A 25,187-nucleotide genomic window follows, 5' to 3' on the forward strand; every position below is an offset into this window, starting at 1 on the left:
ATTTGGGAGAGTTGTTCTTGCTGCCACCCCAGCAGTGCTCCTTGGTGGGTTGTAGCATTCTGGATGTGGGTAATCTCTGCTGGGTCCATGTTGAGGCAGAAGCTTGCTGTGACGTGGTGAGGTTGGACCCAGGTGCAGAGAAGAGACCAGACGAGGAATCAGTGGTTAAGGATAAATGTAATACTTTACTGAGAAACGGTAGCCACAGGATCACAGTACACTTGAAAAGACAACGAACACTAAGTCTCAAACTCCCTCAGGAAACGACAACGCACGGTGAACGATTCAAGCTTCTGCAAAGGACAATAGAAAACACACCTCTTTTAACAGGGAAATCATAATGAGTAAATAGGACACACCTGAGTGTCATTAATGTCTCTAGGATGGTCTATGCCGCCCTCTGGTGACAGGTGGAACCATGACAAAATGTTTAGTAGGAAAGAACTTAGCCATCATTATGATCTCGTCACATTTACTTGAGACAAATGGTAATGTCGTCATTACAGTCCATAGCTAGCAAAGTTAGTAAAAAATAGCTCGCAATGCTTACGTTAGCTAGCTAAAATCCGGGGGTCTCCCCTCGGTCTTAGTTTGCTAGCTAACGTTATACTGCATCTAAAGTCACTCTTAGTACCAAACTTATCAATCAATTCATTATTTGCCTCCTTTTGAAATGTCATTGAATTTCCAAGCCACTGTAATGAACTTTTGATGAAATCAGCGCTCATTGAGAATGCATTGAGTAGAATGCTTGATCAGCCGGACATGCTTCTCAGAACAGGGCTTACTTGTTCTTGAGAATCGCCATAGCTAGCTACCATTGTGATCCCCTCGAGTAGCTAATTTCAGTGCATCATTCATATAGCTTGCTAGCTAAATAGTTGGCTGTGCTAGATATTATATAATCATACAAGCTAGCTAATTGTGAAATTACAAGACAATAATAGCCTGGGTACGAGGTTAGTAGCTAGCTAACTTTTTGCGAGGAAGGGAACTTTTTGCAAGGGAATGCAAAATATTGTGCAATGGAACACAATACATTTTTGTGAGGGAACGCAAAACATTTTGCGGGGGAACACAAAATAATTGTTTTCTAGTTGTCCCTTAACTTCTTGAAACTCCCCATCCCGGATCCGGGATCGTGACTAAAGCCTCAGGCTCATTAGCATAATGCAACGTTAACGATTTCTGAAAATCGCAAATAAAATGAAAATAATGCGCCTGCTCTCAGCCTTTTCTTAACAACACTGTCATCTCAGATTTTCAAAATATGCTTTTGAACCATAGCAATTGACTAATTTGTGTAAGAGTATGCTAAGCTAGCTTAGCATTTTGAGTAGCATTTAGCACGCAACATTTTCACAAAAAACAGATAACCAAATAAATAAAATCATTTACCTTTGAAGAGCTTCGGATGTTTTCAATGAGGAGACTCTCAGTTACATACCAAATGCGCAGTTTTTCCTGAAAGCGTCTGTGTGTAGGAGAAATCGCTCCGTTTTGTACATCACATTTGGCTACCGAAACGAACCGAAAATTCAGTCACCTACAACGTCAAACTTTTTCCGAATTAACTCCATAATATCGACCGAAACATGGCAAACGTTGTTTGGAATCAATCCTCAAGGTGTTTTTTCACATATCTCTTCATTGATATATCGTTCGTGGAAGCCTGCATTCTTCTATAAATTCCTTGGAAAAATACTTGCAGCTGACTTTTGCGCACCAATTTCGGCGCAGGACACCGGGCGGACACCTGGTAAATGTGGTCTCTTATGGTCAATCTTCCAATGATATGCCTACAAATACGTCACAATGCTGCAGACACCTTGGGGAAATGACAGAAAGGGCAGACTTACTCCTCTCGCATTCACAGCCATATAAGGAGACAATGGAAAACAGAGCCTCAAAAATCCTGCTCATTTCCTGGATGCCGTCTCATCTTGGTTTTGCCTGAAGCTCACGTTCTAGGGCACGCACAGAAAATATCTTTGCAGTTCTGGAAACGTCAGAGTGTTTTCTTTCCAAAGCTACCAATTATATGCATAGTCAAGCATCTTTTTGTGACAAAATATCTTGTTTAAAAGGGGAACGTTTTTCATCCAAAAATGAAATTGCACCCCTAGAGTTTCAACAGGTTATTAAGGGGTTCCGTACATTAAAACTGTGAATCATTTGGAATACGATTCTACCAATTTTGCACAACTCTTAAGGCAACAAAACTTTTTCGTCAAATTGCTCAAGCTCCGTAAATTTGGTTGGGAATCACTAATGAACAGCAATATTACACCTTGTCTTTTATTTTTTTTAAGCAGTTTTAAGTCAGGGCTGAGACTGTCAGGAACATTCAACACCTCTTGGAAAGCCATTCTGGTGTTTTGTTTGCATAAACATATGTGTTATTGTCCCGTGGAAAAATAAATCCCTATCCCAGGGTTAGGTTTTCAGAATACTGATGTGGGTTTTCCTGTAACTTTTTACCTGGGCTTTCATGTTTCTTTTAAGTATAACAAACTCCCCAGTCCTTGCCAGTGACAAGCATACCCATAACATGATGCTGCCAGCACAATCATTGAAAATAAAAAAGGATTCACTCCATATTACACTAATAATGCTGGGTTGTTTGGTTGACCAAACTGCTGGGTTGCAGATATTGGGTCACTTAGTTGGATTGCTTTCTTTGAAAACTGCTGGGCTATTTATGCTGGGTGCTGGGTTATTGATGCCGGGTTAATGAGATATGATATGAGTTTTTGCACATTATATATTCTAATATAAAATTCATAACAATGTTTGAAGTGTTTCTAAAATCCACAATGGATAAAATGAATGGTGAAAAAAAAGATTGGAACCATTTCCGTGTTTGACTGCTAGGTTTTATGGGAATTTTGACGTGTCCACCGTGGGGCTCAATAGCCTGTGGGGAAAACAACCTGTGGTTACCTAAGTTACCCCACTGGCTCATAGCAAATACTTGACCTTTTTCAAATGCAATTTTCTTGTTTAAGTCAATCACAAAACTACATTTAAGAAAAGTACATGTCTAAAGATGTTTTTTTTTACCGACAGTTGTGAAGATCTGTAGAAAAAAAACTAGCATTTTTAGATAAAATTTTAAGGCAGCGAATGTGAAGACTGTGCAAGGGGTGTGTAGACTTTCACTAGGCACTTTACATGTAGGTTCATTGTCCCATGTGGAGCATAGGCCATCAACAACACCTCTCCAGCTAACTCGACCTTGGGCAGTGTTTTATGGTTGATTCCAGGAGTAGCCAATCTTTCTGTGTTGCCCAACAGCAAATGTTAGTTAACCACCCTTTTAACAAAACAATACTAACTACTCTTCTACTGTTGTTGCCACTCTTGCTACCTTTATCTACACTGATGCTAATTAGAATGCAATCATCATGCATCTGACCATTCAATAAACACACTGTTGTATCTGGAAGTGGTTGTAATGACAACATAGTTCAGATATCTGCTTAATTTAATAGGAGATTCCGCTGTCCTTGTAAAGTACTGCTGTGTCTCTGTTAATCTGCTGGCCACTGTGTCGGTGTGGAAGGAAATCTGGGCCATGGATGACAGAGCACGCTTCTTGTAGCGCAACCAGCAGGATTCCTGACTCTCCAAGTCTTTTCCAGCTCCCATGCAGAATCATGGGAAGTGTGTCTGGGACCTAGCCTCTCATCTCTGGCCAGGAGATGAATCTGCCAGAGTGCAGTCATCTAAACTCCGTGGACCAAGACTGCACCCTATTCCCTTTATGGTGCACTACTTTTGGCTCCCTGCACATAGGAACTATATAGGGCACATAGGGCTCTGGTCAAAAATAGTGCACTATAAAGCAAATAGGGTGCTGTTTGGGATGCAACATATGTCTGTTTTATCATTTTAAGAGACAGGCCCATGTTTGCCTGAAGAAGAAAAATACAGTGCCTTGCGAAAGTATTCGGCCCCCTTGAACTTTGAGACCTTTTGCCACATTTCAGGCTTCAAACATAAAGATATACAACTGTATTTTTTTGTGAAGAATCAACAACAAGTGGGACACAATCATGAAGTGGAACGACATTTATTGGATATTTCAAACTTTTTTAACAAATCAAAAACGGAAAAATTGGGCGTGCAAAATTATTCAGCCCCCTTAAGTTAATACTTTGTAGCACCACCTTTTGCTGCGATTACAGCTGTAAGTCGCTTGGGGTATGTCTCTATTAGTTTTGCACATCGAGAGACTGAATTTTTTTCCCATTCCTCCTTGCAAAACAGCTCGAGCTCAGTGAGGTTGGATGGAGAGCATTTGTGAACAGCAGTTTTCAGTTCTTTCCACAGATTCTCGATTGGATTCAGGTCTGGACTTTGACTTGGCCATTCTAACACCTGGATATGTTTATTTTTTAACCATTCCATTGTAGATTTTGCTTTATGTTTTGGATCATTGTCTTGTTGGAAGACAAATCTCCGTCCCAGTCTCAGGTCTTTTGCAGACTGCATCAGGTTTTCTTCCAGAATGGTCCTGTATTTGGCTCCATCCATCTTCCCATCAATTTTAACCATCTTCCCTGTCCCTGCTGAAGAAAAGCAGGCCCAAACCATGATGCTGCCACCACCATGTTTGACAGTGGGTATGGTGTGTTCAGGGTGATGAGCTGTGTTGCTTTTACGCCAAACATAACGTTTTGCATTGTTGCAAAAAAGTTCAATTTTGGTTTCATCTGACCAGAGCACCTTCTTCCACATGTTTGGTGTGTCTCCCAGGTGGCTTGTGGCAAACTTTAAATGACACTTTTTATGGATATCTTTAAGAAATGGCTTTCTTCTTGCCACTCTTCCATAAAGGCCAGATTTGTGCAATATACGACTGATTGTTGTCCTATGGAAAGAGTCTCCCACCTCAGCTTTAGATATCTGCAGTTCATCCAGAGTGATCATGGGCCTCTTGGCTGCATCTCTGATCAGTCTTCTCCTTGTATGAGCTGAAAGTTTAGAGGGACGGCCAGGTCTTGGTAGATTTGCAGTGGTCTGATACTCCTTCCATTTCAATATTATCGCTTGCACAGTGCTCCTTGGGATGTTTAAAGCTTGGGAAAAATTTTTGTATCCAAATCCAGCTTTAAACTTCTTCACAACAGTATCTCGGACCTGCCTGGTGTGTTCCTTGTTCTTCATTATGCTCTCTGCACTTTTAACGGACCTCTGTGACTATCACAGTGCAGGTGCATTTATACGGAGACTTGATTACACACCGGTGGATTGTATTTATCATCATTAGTCATTTAGGTCAACATTGGATCATTCAGAGATCCTCACTGAACATCTGGAGAGAGTTTGCTGCACTGAAAGTAAAGGGGCTGAATAATTTTGCACGCCCAATTTTTCAGTTTTTGATTTGTTAAAAAAGTTTGAAATATCCAATAAATGTCATTCCACTTCATGATTGTGTCCCACTTGTTGTTGAATTTTCACAAAAAAATACAGTTTTATATCTTTATGTTTGAAGCCTGAAATGTGGCAAAAGGTCGCAATGTTCAAGGGGGCCGAATACTTTTGCAAGGCACTGTATGTGGATGATTTATCACATGGTGCTACACAAGGTTAATAAGGAGGAATCGATGCACCATACATTTGTTCAGTATTTGGCCCAAAAACTATGAACAAACTGTCAAATAGAGTCTTGAATAGCTGGAATTCTGGATACTGACATATTTTGGAAAAATCTGACCAGAAGTAGGTGTTAGATCTAATGACCCATCCATTGAGATATTTTGTGTGTCTGTATTCCTGTGTTCCAGTTGAGGATGCTGAGTATATGATCATGAGCTGTCCATCAGGGTCCCCAAGCAATGATCTCAGGGAAACCCAGCTGTCAGGCACAGGTACATGAATGCATTTCTCTCCTCAGTATGTGCATTTGATTTTGTCACTGGTTTATTGAGGTGGAGATGATACAGGTGCAATTTCCTGTGATATCTGACATTTTACCTGTGACCTGGCTGTGACCTTTACCCCAGTTGGTCTGTTCCAGTCAGGACCAGACCCGGACTCAGCCGAGGAGACCTTGTCCTCTGCCTCTACCGAATGGCTACGGAAAGGGGTAAGTGCTTATCATAACACCTGCCATGGCTGTTGCTAGCTCTGGTCCAGGGCGTTAGTGCGCATTCCTCCACTAACTCCCTGTATTGAACTCCATAGACAAAATGATTCACCAATTTGTTTAGTGACTGGATTCAAAACAAAAACGTGCACTAATGAGCTTGGCCAGAGCTACACAGTTGCCAGGATATTTTGGGTATATGTGATACATTATAGTTGATGATGTATATCTTTGGTTTTGTAATATTTGTTTCCATTGCATTTGAAATCAACTGGACATTTGGCCATTTAAGATAGGGCTGCGCAACTGTGTTGGGACAGATATGTGAAAAGGGGTGTCTTGTTGTTGGAGTCCTGAGATGTTGTAATTAGCTGCCTCAGGTACAATTTAGTGTGCTTTTATCACACAAGAATGTGAGATGAACATTCACAGGACTCATTTGGCCTGCTTTATAAAATATTTAAACTAAAAGGGAAACACATGCCTGTGTGACATTGTAAGAATAGGTTTGCCTTCTAAATTCAGAGAACTGTTATTGTGTCACAAAAAAATATCTGCAGCACTAGTTAACCGTTTTGATTATGTGACGCGGCAGACATTTTTGAATGTTGGGAGTAAATTCAGGTGGGACGAAGATACTCTGGGTCCTGTGCTCCTCTTCAGATGACTGGGAGAGAAAGTTGCAGCAGGGAGGTAAAGATCCAGTGACAGCATTTCTTTACAGGGCCTTTGCTTGAGCAAGTGAACATAATGACAAGGGAAAGTGCTAGGCCATACAGCATTAGTAGCTGAGGGGCATGAGGGGAACGAGGGGGAGGAAGGGGGTGGCAGTCTGTGATGTGGGCTGCTAATGAGAGAGTCCCTGGCCCTGCTGAGGTTTGGTGAGGTCCAGGCATGTCTCGTTGAGGGTTGAGGAGTACAAAAGGTCAGAGGGCACGCTACTGCCTCGAACGGGGGCTTATTCAAGTTGGCAGGGGGAGCGACCCAAAATAGACAACAAAAAGGGTGTAGCCTACTCCAGAGATAATCAGCTCAGACACTGTAAACTGAGCCTCCCTTCTCCTCTGCTGTATGGAACTCTGTTCCTACGGCCTCCTCCGGCCTATTGACAGGTTCACAGAGAATCCCAGCATGGGGATTCATAATCAGGGTTTATGCTGAGGATCAAAGTGGGAATGAACGGTTGAGGGAACCAGGGGTAGTATCAGCGAAAGAGGAAATGCTCTGTTTATGCGAGAGGCCATCTCCTCTTCATCAATGATGCCATTGGTGGAGATGGAGCCAGAGTAGAGGAAGTGGATGTTCATGTCGCAATTACATTTGTCTACAAGATGGAGTGATAGAATACCCACACAGAAGAAGAGAGGAGGAAGTCCGACGGTCTGAGTCAGAACCCCCCGGAGACCATGAGCTCAGCGGTAGCCTTCCGTTCTGTGGACGCACGCACAGACACACTCATGCACACACACAGGCAGGAAGTCGGACCAGAACCCCAAGAGAAAGAGCACTTTTGAAGAACCCATAGGAGGCTGATGTGTTTACCATCAAACTCTGCCCATAATTCTCTCGCAAATCCACTTAAGACTCTTTCACTTTCGTAGCGAAATATTAGCTAGCATTTATGAGGCCAGCAAGCAAGTTCATCAAACACTGTAGGAACGTATTTGCAAAAGAATATATGGGGGATTGGAAGTGATGCAGACAATTACATTGATGGAAGCTACATTCTACCTGCAATATTAAAGCTGATGTACTGATGTAGTGCTAGCTATGCCACTAGAGATTCTGGGTTCGAGTCCAGGCTCTGTCGCAGCCGGCCGCGACCGGGAGACTCAATGGGCAGCGCACAATTGTCCCATCATTGTCCGGGATAGAGGAGGGTTTGGCCTCCCCTATCCCCATTTGGCCTCCCCTTGTCCCATCGCGCACTAGCGACTCCTGTGGCAGGCCTGACACAGTGCACGCTGACACAGTCACCAGGTGTATGGTGTTTCCTCCGACACATTGGTGCGGCAGGCTTCCATGTAAAGTGGGCATTGTCAAGAAGCAGTGCGACTTGGATGGGTTTTTTCGGAGGACGCACGGCTCTCGACCTTCGCCTCTCCCGAGTCCATACGGGATTTGCAGCAATGAGACAAGACTGTAACTACCAAATTGATACAACAAAATTGCGGAGAAAAAGGGGTAAGAAAAAATACAATTTAAAATAAATGTGCTATTATTTAAAAAATAACTTTTAAAAAAAGAAAGGGGATCATGTGACCCTTGAACGAGATGGCCGCATGAATTAAGAGCTCCACACAAGTAGTTTCCAATTCTTAATCTTACCTCCACTTCAAGTTGAAACTCCTTTAGCTTTAGTCAAAATGTCATGACGGCTACAAAAGGCGACATTGCAGGTAACATTTGTTACCCGGACTCAAGCATTAGCGGCGGAAAAAGCCTCCAAGAAACAGCTAGCTTCAGAAAAAGCTAGCGCCATTATCCAGGAGCAAGAGGACCCCCAACGAGGCCCAACAAATGCCAAACTCGCACTCTGTCGTAATTGTGTTCCGTTAAATATGGGTGAAAAATAAGAGGGAAACATGCCACTGACCCACTACCTGCAAGACAAACTTCCCGAGTGGCTCCACCTGTCCACCGACAGGCCCATTGAGCACTGAGGCCCCCACCAAGCAGCCAGACAACCACCGCGCCCAATCACCATACGTTTCCTGAGATTCACCGACAAGGAACGAGTCCTACAGGTGGCGAAAATCAACACCATTACAGTGGAAAATGCCAAACTCACTTTACACCAGGACCTGTCAGCTGGAATACGCCAAAAGCGCAGAGAGTTTGACGAGGTGAAGAAATACTCCGTTGACCGAAGCATCTTTAGGGGCCTCAAATACCCAAACAAGCTCAGGATTCTTCACCAAGGAGCCCTGCGACACTTCAAAACTCCCGAAGTGGCAAAACGTTTTTTGAAGGACAATCCTGGTCACTGAGAAATGGACCAATGACTAAAAGCGATTACTGTTATTACTAAAGGAGGTAAGACAACATATAGCCGCCATCCAAAGACCATCCAAAGATGTCATTATAGCCTTCTTATTTATATTTCTTTTCTTTTAGCTGAGAGGGATAGGCTCTATAGCCTAACCTAGGCCTACTAACGTTTTAGCCTACTTTTATTTCCCATTTTTTATTATTATTAATATTATTATTATTATTTGTAGTTATCATTTTCACATAAGCCTCCACCATTCATAGGCTGTCGATTACGACACATTTACAGACCTAACGAGAAGCTCAATGTGTCAATTTTATGCCTATGGCCTTATCCTGTTGATATTACGTTTTAATAAAAACGAACGACTTATCCTATAGATCCCTCTTCAGGATTTGCCCCAACATTTGTTTTATTTGGTCCAAACGATTAGCCCTATGTCCTTTGGAGGAGGTATATGTAGGCTGGGCTATTGATTTTATTTTCTTCCTCTTTTTTAATGTGGTCTTGGCGGGGGCTACATTGTCACTCAATGCGGGGCGGAGAGGATGAGGCATTTCTTTGGTGGGGAGGGGGAGATGTTGTGCGTTGCTAACTGTTCCCGGTTTCTTTTGTTAATTCGGAACACAGAATTGAGACTGAGCTTGGGGGTAATAGATCCAACAGGATGTGTCGAGTTGTTTGGGAACTCGGCTGGGCTGTTCAGAGATTGTTCTTTTATGTACACCATTTATTTTTATTTTATGTGATAGCAGCTGTAACTATTATCCACCTTTACCCAGAGATGACTTGCACTAGAGTTCGATTACTGTTTGATGATGATGACTAGTACCTTAAATCGACTGACATGGATCTGCCATGGTCTAGGTCATGCAATAAAACAGAAAAATATACTATGTGCTCTAAAAAAGGTAAAAACAGACATTGCGCTATTACAAGAGACACACCTCTGTGATGCGGAACATGCCAAACTCCGCAGAGCGTGGGTGGGACAGGTGTATTTCTCATCTTTCAAGTCAAACAGTAGAGGTACAGCCATACTTATCCATAAGAATGTTCCATTCATAATTTACCAAAACATGTCTGATCCGGAGGGGTGATTTATTTTGATAACTGGGTCACTGTATGGGCAACCAATTACTATCTTAAACATATATGCTCCTAACACAGATACTACTGCTTTCATGTCAAAAATGATATCCCTGCTCAATGAGCATTGTGTTTCATTTGGAGTGCTGGCTGGAGATATTAATTGTACCCTCAACCCAACCCTGGACAAATAATCTCAAGTCCCCTCCACAAATCCTAGATCGGCAAAGATGTTGAACACTCTTACTAAAGAGATGGGACTGATAGATATCTGGAGAGAGACTAATAGCTCATCTATGGAATATACATACTACTCTAATGTCCATAACACCTACTCCCGTATAGATTACATTTTTATCCCAAAAATTTTCAAAAATTCAGCCACGTGTACAATCGAACCCATAGCACTTTCAGATCACGCCTTTGTCCACCTCCGCTTTGACCTCTGCAAAAATATTCCGAGGTCAAAGAGCTGGAAATTCAACACCTCCATGTTATCAAATGAAGCATTCCATACATTGGTAACTACATGGATAGACAACTACACACAAGACAACAAAGACTCTTCTGTTTCTCCGGCCACAATGTGGGAAGCTGCCAAAGCCATACTAAGAGGTAATCTAATTGTATATGCTTCCTCTAAGAAAAAAGCAATGGAAGCACACATGCTAGATCTTGAGAGGGAGCTGGAACTCTGTAAAAAAGTAAATAAACTATCCAGAGAGAGCACCTCCTAGAGTCAACTTAAAGCAACCAAAGCCAAACTGAATTTGGACTATAGTCGGGAGATTTAAAAAAACAATTCTTTACTAAACTGAAATACCATGAGTTTAGCAATATGCCGTGTAAATTGCTTGCTTACCAATTAAAAAAAGAGCAGTCAGAGCGTACAATCATGGCTATCCGAACAGCAGAGGACGAGGTGACATGACCCAAAAAAGATTTTTACTGCAAACTATATACTTCTGAGAGAAAACATACAGAGGCAGAACCCCATTCCTTATTAGAGGGAATCTCGATACCTAAACTATCATTGACCGACCAAGAAGATCTCAACTCCCCCTTCACTCCTGAGGAAATCCTGGAAGCAATTACCTCCATGCCACCTAGTGAGTCCCCAGGCCCAGATGGATTCCCCAGAGAGTTTTACAAAGATTTTTGGCCCCCGCTTAGCCCTATTTTCATGCCAATGCTGGATGATTTTTGCAAAAACGGAGCTCTCCCAGTCTCTATGCACACAGCTCACATTACAGTGTTGCTCAAAAAAGACAAGGACCCTCTGTCCTGCTCGTCCTTCCGGCCCATAAGCTTATTGAATTTCGACTACAAAATAATTACCAAATTGCTCGCCAAAAGACTAAACACTCTTCTTCCCAAAATAATAAAAGCGGACCAAACTGTATTTATTAGAGACAGGTACTCTTCTGATAACATTCTCCGTCTTTTTGATATTATTGATCAAGTAAACGCACAGAAGACTCCTGTCCTGCTGGCTTCACTGGATGCTGAGAAGGCGTTTGACAGGATGGAGTGGAGCTTTCTGTTCTCAGTCTTAGAAAAGTTCAATATGGGCCCAAACTTTATTAAATGGATTAAGTCCCTATACTCTCATCCAAATGCCATGGTGACTATTAACGCCCTGAACTCTGACAGATTCCCTTTGGGACGGGGCACAAGACAAGGGTGCTCGCTGTCCCCCCTGCTCTACTTGTTGGGGGTGGAGCCTCTGGCAGAGTTGATAAGGAGCAATCCAAGTATTATGGGTGTTTCTGCAGATTTCTCTCTATGCGGATGATGTCTTGCTCTACATATCCAACCCTGAGAAATCCCTCCCATTTTAGACACAATTGCTCAGCATGCAAAATTTTCAGAATATAAGATAACTGTTAAGAAATCCACTGTTTGCCCTCTCAATCTTACACTCACTAGCTCTATGAAGACACACTGTCCATTCCAATAGAAGACACAGGGGTTTCAAAACCAGATCTGAATAGCTTTTTCAAGGAAAATTATCTTCCACTCCTGGATCGAATCAAGAACGATCTCCAAACCTGGATCTCCCTCCCAATTAGCTTAGTCAGAAGAATTAATGTCATCCATATGAACATCCTCCCTAGATTGAACTATTTATTTCAGATGCTCCCATGCTATCTTCCAATTTCCTTTTTCAAAACAACTAACCAAAGCATCAGCCAAATTTATATGGGGCAATAAAAAACCTAGGATCAAGTTCTCCACTCTTTCAAAACCTGAATCTAAGGGTGGTCTTGCCCTTCCCTCCCTTCAATTGTACTACTGGTCTGCCCAAATCCACAACATGCTCACATGGATCACAAAAAGACTCAACGTGGATTCAGATAGAAGCCCAATCCCGTGGATCATTGCTCCTAAGCTCAATTATATTCATTAATAACTTTAGTGAAGTGGGCAACATAGCTAAAACCTTTGTGATTTACAGCACCCTACTAGCGTGGAGGGACTGTAAGAAATACCTGGGCATTTCCTCCCAAATATGTTCTCACTCACCTATAGTATGCAACCCAGACTTGCCAAAAGCCCTGAATGATGCCAACTTTAATCTTTGGCATACTCTAGGAATCAGGACCTTTTCAGACCTATTTCAGCAGAAAACCACTACACTGAAATCCTTTCAAGAGCTCTGCAGTGAATTCAATGTGCCAAGATTTTTTTTTAAATATCTTCAAATTAGACATTTCATTTCCTCATTTACTTCCAAGAGGAGGTTTAGAGCTCAGCAGAATGAAGTGGAAACAGTATGTGCTACAGCACAATCATTTAAAGGCAAAATATCCTATATCTATAGACTCCTTTCTGTACATGTAGGTCGAGTTAAAGTGACTATGCATAGATAATAAACAGAGAATAGCAGCAGTGTAAAAGAGGAGGGGGGGGCAATGCAAATAGTCTGGGTAGCCATTTGATTAGATGTTCAGGTGTTCATGAGTCGTATGGCTTGAGAGTAGCACCTGTTGAGAAGCCTTTTTGACCTAGACTTGGCGCTCCGGTATTGCATGCCGTGCGGTAGGAGATAGAACAGTCTATGACTAGGGTGGCTGGAGTCTTTGACAATTTTTAGGGCCTTCCTCTGACACCGCCTGGTATAGAGATCCTGGATGGCAAGAAGCTTGGCCCCAGTGATATACTGGCCCCTACGCACTATCCTCTGTAGTGCCTTGCGGTCAGAGGCCAAGCCATTGCCATACCAAGCAGTAATGCAACCAGTCAGGATGCTCTGTATGGTGCCGGATGGTGCCGCTGTAGGACTTTTTGAGGATCTGAGGACCCATGCCAAATCTTTTCAGTCTCCTGAGGGGGAATAGGTTTTGTCGTGGCCACTTCGCGACTGTCTTGGTGTGCTTGGAGCATGACAGTTTGTTGGTGATGTGAACACCAAGGAACTTGAAGCTCTCAGCCTGCTCCACTACAGCCCCATAGATGGAAATGGGGCCTTGCTCGGTCCTCCTTTTTCTGTAGTCCACAATCATCTCCTTTGTCTTGATCACGTTGAGGGAGAGGTTGTTGTCCTGGCACCACACGGCCAGGTCTCTGACCTCCTCCAAGGCTGTCTCATTGTTGTCAGTGATCAGGCCTACCACTGTTATGTCATCAGCAAACCTTTTTTTTTACCTTCATTTAACCAGGCAAGTCAGTTAAGAACACATTCTTATTTTCAATGACGGCCTGGGAACAGTGGGTTAACTGCCTGTTCAGGGGCAGAACGACAGATTTGTACCTTGTCAGCTCGGGGGTTTGAACTCGCAACCTTCCAGTTACTAGTCCAACGCTCTAACCACTAGGCTACCCTGCCGCCCCAACCTAACTTGTTATGGCTGCAATCCCGTTAACGGGATAATTGTCATCAACAACCACTGAATTGCATAGCGCCACTTTCAAACAATATTACTAAAAATATTTATATTCATGAAATCACAAGTGCAATATAGGAAAACACAGCTTAGCCTTTTGTTAATCCACCTGTCGTGTCAGATTTGGGAAATATGCTTTACAGCGAAAGCAATCCAAGCGTTTGTGTAAGTTTACGAATCTCCCGACAAAACATTATGTACACTTAGCATGAAGTAGCATGGCCACGAAAATCATAAAAGCAATCAAATTAATCGTTTTCACTCACGAGACTCCCAGTTACACAATAAATGTTCTTTTTGTTCCATAAAGATTATTTTTATATCCAAAATACCTCCGTTTGTTTGCCGTGTTATGTTCAGAAATCCACAGGAAAGAGCGGTCACGACAACGCAGACAAATTCCAAATAGTTTCCGTAATGTCCACAGAAACATGTCAAACGTTTTTTATAATCAATCCTCAGGTTGTTTTTAAAATATATAATCGATTAAATATCAACCTCAACTGTCTTTATCAGTAGGAGAGGGAAAGGCAATGGCAGCCCAAACTCTGTTATGCATACAAAACACTGCTGGCACCCGGCCAAACAATGACGCGATGTTATCGTTCTCGCTCATTTTTTCAAAATAAAAGTGTGAAACGATGTCTGAAGACTGTTGACACCTTGAGGAAGCGATAGGAAAAGGAATCTGGTTGATATCCCTTTAAATGGAGCAAAGGCAGGCTATGGAACATGGAGTTTTCAAAATACAAGCCACTTCCTGGTTTGATTTTACTCAGGGTTTCGCCTGCAATATCAGTTCTGTTATACTCACAGACAATATTTTGACAGTTTTGGAAACTTTAGAGTGTTTTCTATCCAATACTAATAATAATATGCATATATTAGCAACTGAGACTGAGGAGCTGGCCGTTTACTCTGGGCACCTTTTCATCCAATACTGCCCCTGCAGCCATAAGAAGTTAATGATGGTGTTGCCTGGCAGTCCAGTCATGAGTGAACAGGGAGTACAGGAGGGGACTGAGCACGCACCCCTGAGGGGCCCCCGTTTTGAGAATCTGCATGGCGGATGTGATGTTACCTACCCTTACCACCTGGGGGCGGCCCGTCAAGAAGTCCAGGATCCAGTTGCAGAGGGAGGTGTTTAGTCACAGGGTCCTTAGCTTAGTGATGAGCTTTGAGGGCACTATGATGTTGAACGCTGAGCTGTAGTCAATGAATAGCATTCTCTCATAGGTGTTCCTTTTGTTCAGGTTTGAAAGGGAAGTGTGGCGAGCATAGAAGTAATTTAGCTTGTCTGATAGGCTTGTGTCACTGTGCAGCTCGCGGCTGTGCATCCCTTTGTAGTCTGTAATGGTTTGCAAGCCCTGCCACATTCGACGAGCGTCTGAGCCGGTGTAGTACGATTCGATCTTGGTCCTGTATTGACGCTTTACCTGTTTGATGGTTTGTTGGAGGGCATAGCGGGGTTTCATATAAACTTCTGGGTTAGAGTCCCGCTCCTTGAAAGTGGTAGCTCTACCCCTTTAGCTCAGTGCGGATGTTTGTTGAAGCACCTTTGGCAGCGATTATAGCCTTGAGTCTTCTTGGGTATGACGCTACAGGCTTGACACACCTGTATTTGGGGAGTTTCTCCCATTCTTCTCTGGAGATCTTCTCAAGCTCTGTCAGGTTGGATGGGGAACGTCGCTGCACAGCTATTTTCAGGTCTCTCCAGAGATGTTAGATCGGGTTCAAGTCTGGGCTCTGGCTGCGACACTCAAGGACATTCAGAGACTTGTCCCAAAGCCACTCCTGCATTGTCTTGGCTGTGTGCTTAGGGTCATTGCCCTGTTGGAAGGTGAAACTTTGCCCCAGTCTGAGGTCCTGAGCACTCAAGGGGAGCAAGTTTTCATCAAGGATCTCTGTACTTTGCTCCGTTCATCTTTACCCCGATCCTGAAGAGTCTCCCAGTCTCTGCCGCTGAAAAGTCTCATGGTAAAGGGTCTGAATAATTATGTAAATAAGGTATTTCTGTTTCTCATTTTCAATAAATTTGCAAAAAAAAATCTTAAAACCTGTTTTCGCTTTGTGTAAATTAATGAGGACTTGTTTTTATTTAAATCCATTTTAGAACAAGGATGTGACATAACAAATTGTGGAAAAAGTCAAGGGGTCTGAATAGTTTCCGAATGCACTGTAATTCCCATAAAGAATGTGTTCAATGTAGGCTATGAAACATTTAGCTTTACAATGCTTTTTGTTGTTGTTCTGATCTATTCATAGAGGCTATTGTCTCACTCATTATATATTTATCAATTGATAATAACATGTCAGGATTCTAGAATTGATTGACAATATTTACCTCAGACAAATGGCGAGATGTTCAGCTCACCATTGTCGTGTCTGCTCATGCAAATTTTGTGTCTGTGCTTGCATTACGAGGTCCCATCCTGGACAGCAGGTCATTGAACTGGGCTTTATCAAGCCTGAAATAGCCCTGGAACAACACATCGTCAAACCGCAGCTCCTGCACCAGATGATGGTATTCTCCATACCGGCTACGGGATATCAGGATGGGTTGAACCCACATGGAGCGCCGTCGTTGTAGGTTCCACAATTGATAGATTGCCGCAATAGCCAGGAGTTTCCTCAGTTTCCGATTCATGATGGAAATGGAGATATGTGAATTAAATCAATATTTATAGGCAAATATTTTCCCTCCAAAAATATAAATATTAGCAGGAACATTTCAGTGTCAAGGTGTCAATAATGTTGTATTTTAAAAATGTGGCTATCATATGCAAATCAAAAATGAAATACATTTTCTGATTTTAAACTTGAATTATATTAATAATTTAAAAAAGCTTCAATTAGCATTTACCTGTGAATACATGTATGAAATGCAGATGGATTAAACTATACTGAACAAAAATATAAATGCAACATGCAACCATTTCAAATATTTTTCTGTGAGTTACAGTTAAAATACAGAAATCAGTCAAGCCTCTCCATGGCCAGGGCGTGACAACGTGTTTCCTTTATTTTGGCAATTACTTGTATGTATTCTGTTAGCGTGCAAAGTAAGGCTGACCCCATTTAGTCGACTGGTCGATTGTTTGGTTGATAGGTTGTTGGCCCACCAGGATTCTTAGTCAAGCAGTGGCAAATATATATATTTTTAAAATATGGCACAAGAGACACCTTTCTGATTCACGCCTGTCTGAGTGGACTAATCCATTGCGGAGTCCGCGGGGATGGCATACCAGTATCACCAGTAGTACATTTATCGATAATTACCATAATTTCTAATCTAAAATGTTTGTTTGGTTACGGTAATTTCTTAATGCATTTAATTTATTATTATTACAGTTGTCATGATTGTCCTGTGAGGATCAGAATGGGTCAGATCAGCTTGGCAATGGATGACAGTAACCAGACCTTCTCTCACCCACAGAAGAGGGGAGGAGGGAACTGGGCCGGGTTTGACAGCTCACAACCTGTCCTAAATTATAGCAGAGAAGATCCAGAGAGGTCTTCTAACATAAGAAAGTGGGGAATGGTCAGAGATGATCTATAGAAAACTAATATTGGTTTTTATTTTGTGATCTCATTAAAAAGGTTATAAAGGATATACTGTAACTTGAAAAGTATATGCCCTTTATCTGTCAAGTTTCCATCCTTAACGTTGTATATGAAATATGACAAATTATGAAAGTATTTCTGTTAATATAGGAATGTGATTTTAGGAGCCATAAGATAATTTGTCTTCTATAAACTGTGCACAGTAAGTTGCCACGCCTCGAGTGAGTTCAAAGAGCATGTCAGCCTGACGGAACCGCCCATTTCCAGAGAGTGCATAAAACAATTGGTATGGAAATTAACATTACACCAGAAAAGCATAGAGTGGTCGCTACATGTTGGAAATGGTTGGAACTTGGAACCTTCACACGAGGTGAAGAAAATAAACTAAACTCCCAGACTAGACCAGAACATTGCCATGCTGCAGCTGCGAGTGTAAAGTCATCAGACTAATGAAAGTAAAGTCACGACACAGTCTTACCATTGCCATTGTAGGATTGGACATGTCTGTAGAGCGCACAGCTTATGATACACTTGTGAGGGAAAAGTTTTGGTTTATTTCATTCCATTTACGAGTTGTCAATTTAACCATTGTCTTTTGTTTGGCTGTCAATCTTGAGTAAGGACATGCTCCTGATTACGCATAGAACTAGGTCTAGGCTACCTGGCCTGCACGCAAATGTAGGCTTATAAATGAGCCCATTTGGGGATCTGATACAATTTCTGATTGTCTTAACTTAGCTTCTCAAAGTAATGTAAGTAATCAACAACCGCTGAAGTAAGTAAACAAAGTCTGTTTTTAGATTAATTGAGAATGACAATAGTTCCTCAACGTAGCCTATTTGAGAGAAAAAAATCCAGCGCTCTCACTTTCAATAACCACTCAGCATGAAAGGTGAAAAAATGTCATGCTCTGATCCATTGGAAATGTCATAAAAAAGGCCTACCTGATTTATTTTTTATCCTTGCATAAATAGCATACAGCTGTATCTGTCTGTCCGGAACTCACTGGCACAAGCACTAAAGGCCCAGAATAGTTTATACAATGTTGCTAGTTTGCTAGCAGGCCAGACCCAAGTTAATAGTTGAAACAATATTTCATGTTCCTTGCAGACAGGCTATGCATAGCCTTTGTAATTTTATAAGATATTTATTTTTATCTGGATATTTTCTACCTGGTGGCTGCAATGTTTTTATTTTTTAGCTTTATGGAGGCTATTTTTACATATTGGAAATGGCAATAGAAGTTACGTTTAGATTTGTATCATTTTCATTTAGATTTAGACTTTTTATTTAACCACATGATATTGATTTTGAGATATGAAGACTTTATTATAAATTAAATTAAACTGTTCCACGAAAATGTGCATATGAAAATCATAACTGGCACGCAGATTAGTAGAAATGGTACCATAACTTGGCACTCCAAATGGAAAAGGTTGCTGACTGCTGGTGTAGCCTATTACCGGCAACTTCAGGAGGTTAATGGCAGAATCTGTGAAGGCTAGCAACAGCAGGCAGCGGGAGGAGGGTCGGGAACAGATATTTTTCTTCTGGTTAGGATATATTAATCTCTGGCTCCCTCTTTATTTATTTGTGTGTCTTGATTTTTAAGTGCAGTGCTTAAAGCATCAGGCAAAGTACCCTACATATAGTTGATTATATTCAAACATATATGGAAAAATACACATTTAAAAATGTAGACCAATCAACAGCCCTATTGCGAAGGCTTTGAAGCACAGATAGATCTTGTCTGTGTCTCAAATGGCACCCTATTCCCCACCCATGGGCCCCAGTCCAAAATAGTGCACTATATGGGGAATAGGGTGCCATTTGGGACGTAGCCATGGATCAGGTCATGTCTCACTGCCCTACTACAGTCCTGTGAGTCATGAAGGCTCCCTGTCATTACCACTTGTTGTGTTCCTACCTCAGAGCCAGGAGCCGGTGGTACCCCCCCAACCTCCAGAAGGTTTAGATGAGGACTGCTACGAGGAGGCTGAGCCTTTTGTTCCAGACAATCCCTCCACAGGTATGCTCAACAAGTCATTAGATACAGCAGTCTCTCTCTCTCTCTATTTTCCATCCTCAAACCTTCGAACTTCCACAGTTGTGTACTGTGGATTTTAATCTACGTAAAAACCCAGCGTATCTCTTTTTACCACATTCTGAAAAGTGGTGTCAGACAGGTGTGTAAGAAAAAATAATACTGAAATGCATCATTTGTGTGTACATGTGTGCTCGCGTGAGTGTCTGTGTTTTCTCCAGACAAAGGTGACTCAGACAGCAGTCACTACGAGTCATACGGTGAGGAAGATGAGGAGTTTGTGAAGGACCGGGCCCACTACATCCAGTGGAGTGCCTCCCAGACCTGTCTGCGTCCTACTTCTGAGTCACGCATCTGTGGCTACCTGTGGAGGAAGAAATGGCTGGGCCAATGGACCAAACAACTCTTTCTCATCCGCAACAATCTGCTGTTGGTAAGCACATTCCTAAGGACAAAACACACTGTACGATCATCTGCTAGGTGTCGACAAATGTGTTTTGAACATGTTTCATCCATGTAGCTTACTATAGCCTTAAAAATGCATTAACCTTGAAATGTCTGTTATATAAAGGAAGGAAGGGTTTGTATGGCTCTGTTTTATGTAGTATTCACAGAATAAAAAAATATTGACCCCTAGTGGTCTGAATATTGACTTTGATCTCAGGCCCTTCTTATGACCAATTATATTTTCTGTGAACAGGTCTTGTAAATTAATGTATTCTTTCAACAGCTTATCAGCGTATGTTCCCCCTGTTGATGATGCTTATTATGCATTATGGTTGAACCAAAAGATTAACTGTTACACAAACATTATGAAATTGGAAATATTTAAATATATAGGTGAAATTAAATGAAACGATGAATGTTGATGCATGTCGATGCTGATGTTATGCTAATACTAATGATAACAATGGCATAATATATTCAATATGCTGTGGACTGTTGTCTTTTAACAGTTTTGCTAAAATTCATTCTGATCAACCTAGCAATTACGACACATCCCTCACTATTGTCATTGGTTGCACTAATTGCCACATAACATAACTTGGTTCAAGCATTCATGACATTACCCTGAAAAAGGCACATTGATGCTGCAACGTTGGTGTTTTTTACCCAATAATTTATGGCTTACAGTTTATTCACCATTAGTCAGCACTTCTACACTAAATCATTTTCTCTGGGTGTGCGCCAGCTCATGCTTTTTATTTACCTAATTGTGCCTGTAAGTCACTCTGGATAAGAGTGGCTGCTAAATTAGTAAAATGTTAGACAAAGTGATACTCGCAAGAGCGTTGTGTGGGTTTTCCTTTTCTTTAAGATATCATCAAATTACTCCCACACACCTGCAACAAGCTCAGGTATCCTTTTCCTATTTTGAATCACAGTGCTACAAATGTGCCAAGGACCTCTACCCGCTGCTGGAGCTCGACCTGCGGGGCTGCCAGGTGGTTTACAAGTCCAAGCACAACAAGAAGATGCAGCACGAGCTCAAAGTTGTGACTGGTTCCGACACAGTGGTGATGGGCTTCCAGAGCTGCCACCAGGCGGAGGAATGGAGGAAGGTTTGGAGGTGTTTGTCATTACAGCATAGTCCCACAGAGGACTGCGATAGACTAGCGTCCTGTCCAAGGGGTGTACATGTACATCAAACTGCCTCATACTACAGAAACAGGAGAGGGCTCCTGCCCTATGGGCCGTTCTGGCTCAGACATGGCAACTATAGTCCCACGGTTTGACACAGCAATTGACTGAAAGAGAGCAAAGGGAGGGGTAAGAGGAAATGCCTTTTTGGATGTGTAATACCCATGATTGTCCAAACAGGCATGCCTAGCCTATCTGAGATAAATGGCGGTTGTTAACAGGTTATTATCAGTATAGGAGAAATGGACAGTAGGATTGGGAGATATAGGGTATGTTTGTTATGGGGTATGGCTGTAGGTGTTATGGGGCAGTTTCCTGGACACAGATTAAGCATAGTCCTGTAAGAATAAGTCTAGTCCTGGGCTAAAAATATGAATCTTTCTTTTTAGCCCAGGACTAGACTTAATCTGTGTTTGGGAAACTGCACCAAAAAATTTTGTGTGTAATGTGTTTTCAATTCTTACTGGTTGTCCGGCTGGTCCCCTAGATCATTGAGGAGGTGAAGGGCTCCTCCTACTATGAGCCAGAGTCCCAAAGGTTCTCCTTGTTACTCAAATGTGACAGACTGGACTCTTGCAGGGTAAGTCTTCTGCCACTATAAGCATTAAAGCTACTCCTGCCCCTAGTTAACATTAACATTAAATTAACTCAATTTGACTGAATAAGGTGGCTCAGGTTTTCTTTCAATGCTGCCCTTTCATGTGTTGTTTCCCTCGCAGTCAAGCACAGTCATTCAGACTTCAGACTCGGATGAAGAGAAAATGTTGGCGCTGCCCTCTGCTCCCAGCGGTGTGGAAATGAAGGATAAAGGTAAGCCAATTCCCCCATTTGTCAACATTAACAAATGCTGCTCTGTTTCAAAGACTATCAATAGCACCATCTTAAGTTGCTTCGTAGGGACTGAATGAGTCACTGAGGACTCCATGAAGCAGTGAAGTGCGGTCAGTATTAAATGTGAAAATGGATGAAAAAAGAACTGTAATGAAAAGTAAGTAAATATAAATTTTATCAATAATCATTGTATGTTTTTTCTGCAAGATGATATCGATTTTTGAACTATACTGAACACAATTATAAGTGCATCATGTAAAGTGTTAGTCCCATGTTTCATGAACTGAAATAAAAGATCACAGAAATGTTCCATATGCACAAAAAGTTTATTTCTCTCAAATTTTGTGCACAAATATTTCTCCTTTGCCAAGATAATACATCCACCTGACATGTGTAGCATATCAAGAAGATTATTAAACAGCACGGTCATTACACAGTTGCACCTTGTGTTGGGGACAATAAAAGGCCACTCTAAAATGTGCAGTTTATCACACAACACAATGCCACAGATGTCTCAAGTTTTGAGGGAGCATGCAGTTGGCATGCTGACTGCAGTTGGCATGCTGACTGCAGGAATGTCCACCAGAACTGTTGCCAGAGAATTTAATGTTAACTTCTCCACCATAAGCCGCCTCCAACATTGTTTTAGAGAATTTTGCAGTACGTCCAACCGGCCTCACAACCGCGGACCATGTGTAAGCACGCCAGCCCAGGACCTACACATCCGGCTTCTTTACCTGCGGGATCTTCTGAGATCAGCCACCCGGACGGCTGATGAAACTGAGGAATATTTCTGTCTGTAATAAAGCCCTTTTTATGGGGGAAAACTAATTCTGATTGGCTGGGCCTGGCTCCCCAGTGGGTGGGCCTGGCTCCCAAATGAGTGGGCATATGCCCTCCCAAGCCAACCCATGGCTATGCCCCTGCTCAGTCATGTGAAATCCATAGATTAGGACCTAATTTATTTCAATTGACTGTAACTCATTCAAATTGTTGAAATCGTTGCATGTTGTGTACAGTACTTCCCAAATATGCCGTGCTTCGCCATGTGACTTCCTCCAGCCCTTCAAACTCAATTCAAGGCATTGACATGACTTGCGCATGTGTGTCTACTTTATACTGACAACCAACGGATGCTTAAAGGCGGGCAGAGAGCTTCGCTGCCTTTTCATGTGTCAATATGTCTCATTAATTTAAATTGCACTCAAATAATACACGCATATTGCATGCATGCGTATTGGTGTGAACAAAGTAATGGGATAGGCAGGAGGATAGGCAGAGCTCGCTCCTGCCTATGGACATCACAAGTCATCTGCTGCCTTTTGACGGTTACGTTAGTTTTGCTGATAGCTATGGTACTGTAAGCTGATCAGGATGGATAACATATTGCATCTGAAACCGTTTTCAAAGTTGTATTTTCTAGTGAAACAGGGTGTGATAAGAGATGGAAGTTCAACACCTGACCTACATCAAAGAAAGGGACAAAAGATACGCGATCATTTCAATCTTAGTGGTATCAACGGATAAGCTGGCTCTGTGGCTTCGCTGCGAGCAGCCGACTCTACTGCTTCCCCTGCCTGCTGTTCTCCACCAGTAAAAGTGGTGGACAAAATCCGGTTACTGCGACTTGAACAACTTACCAATAGCATTCAACAAAACATTTACCAGATTTCTGGAATTAAAAACCGGGGACATTTCCAGTTCGGTGGTCAATATATCATTAAAATATCTAATGTTATTAACTATGAAATAAAAAAGGGGGACAATTAGTATTTAGTCTAACAGGCACACTGTGATAGACAGAGAAAACAATTATATTACAGAAACACTACAGACAAGACAGAACTGTCCAATCTGAACAGCCATTCAGTGGTACTGTAGTCTGGGTAGAATAAGAACAGAAGAGAACATGAGTAAAATTGGAAAAACAGAAACAATAGTATATGTGAAATACTTTACAAAATGATAAAGAAATAAGATGATAATGAGATTGGTAACTATATAATAAATTTATACCAACCTAATCTGTATATTTCTCAGAAGAATGTATTTTCTTCAGGATTGCTCTGTCTTTGGCCAGCTTCTCCATGAACTCCTGGCAGGAGAGGTTGAAGTGTGTCTTCACAATAAGCATGGCCTTGATGGTAGGAACAGTGAACCTATTTCTTGCTGCTGTCCATATATCATTCATTTGGGAGAACACTCTCTGGACTGGTGCATTACTTCCAGGTAAGCACATGACAACAGACGCTAATCTAGCCAGGTTAGCGTGTGGGATGTCATTCTCTTTGAAGTGAGTAACCACCGTGCTCCATCTTTGACTAAGCGGTGTCTCAGATGTTTTCCATTCTTCAAGCGATCCCCCTTTAGGAACTCTTGCAGGCCAGTAATCTCATCAAACAATGCATCCTCATTGATGGTCACATTGGAGCATTTTTTCTGCAGTGTGGCTGCTGCCTTCTGGATCTCTTCACACTGAGGTTGACTTTTTAAAGGAGACAATGTAAATCTTATAGATTATCTGTGTGCTTTCCCCATTCTTGCAAGTATTTCACAGCCGTAGTGAAGAATGATTGGGATGTTTTCAGAAAGCTCTCATTCCATTTTCCTCGAGCTCTTTCAGAAGTCCTCTGAACAAAACTGGAATGAAGTTGTCATCACGTCTTGCAGTAAAATTTGCCTCAACGTTTCCCAGAATTGCAGCTGACTCCACCGCACAGCGGTCCTGGCCTTCAAGCATCTTGATGGTGTCACTGAATACGGTCAGGTTTCCATGGACCAAGGCCAGCCAAAGTTCAGTCAGTGGATCTTCGAACATTGTTCGCTGGACAACAGGGCTTTTGTCTTCAGAAAGAAAAAAGGATTTCAATGGCACGTACATTTTCAGTACTCTTTCTAGAGCAGGGAGCATTGACAGCCAGCGAACATTGCTGTGTCCTAAAATGTTATGGCCAACAAACTCCTGGCCAACAAACTCACAAAAGCTCTTCAGTCTTTCTACTCTGACGGTGAAAATATGAAAATATCCAAATATCTTTGTGA

At 42.0% G+C, this 25,187-nt stretch overlaps 1 protein-coding gene across 5 annotated transcripts in view; it reads left to right on the forward strand.

The window, feature by feature from the left end:
• si:dkey-220o5.5 (actin filament-associated protein 1-like 2) overlaps positions 1 to 25,187 on the forward strand; it is a 123,601-nt gene that overhangs the window by 73,805 nt on the left and 24,609 nt on the right. For all 5 annotated transcript variants that reach the window (XM_064974252.1, XM_064974260.1, XM_064974243.1 and 2 more), the window contains 7 exons: positions 5,796 to 5,879; positions 6,015 to 6,097; positions 19,562 to 19,658; positions 19,895 to 20,106; positions 21,059 to 21,235; positions 21,802 to 21,894; positions 22,034 to 22,124. In XM_064974252.1, coding sequence (XP_064830324.1) covers positions 5,796 to 5,879; positions 6,015 to 6,097; positions 19,562 to 19,658; positions 19,895 to 20,106; positions 21,059 to 21,235; positions 21,802 to 21,894; positions 22,034 to 22,124 — 837 coding nt within the window. The remainder of the gene's footprint in view (positions 1 to 5,795; positions 5,880 to 6,014; positions 6,098 to 19,561; positions 19,659 to 19,894; positions 20,107 to 21,058; positions 21,236 to 21,801; positions 21,895 to 22,033; positions 22,125 to 25,187) is intronic.

Source organism: Oncorhynchus masou, chromosome 1 (genome assembly GCF_036934945.1).
Source record: "Oncorhynchus masou masou isolate Uvic2021 chromosome 1, UVic_Omas_1.1, whole genome shotgun sequence".
NCBI lineage: Eukaryota > Metazoa > Chordata > Actinopteri > Salmoniformes > Salmonidae > Oncorhynchus > Oncorhynchus masou.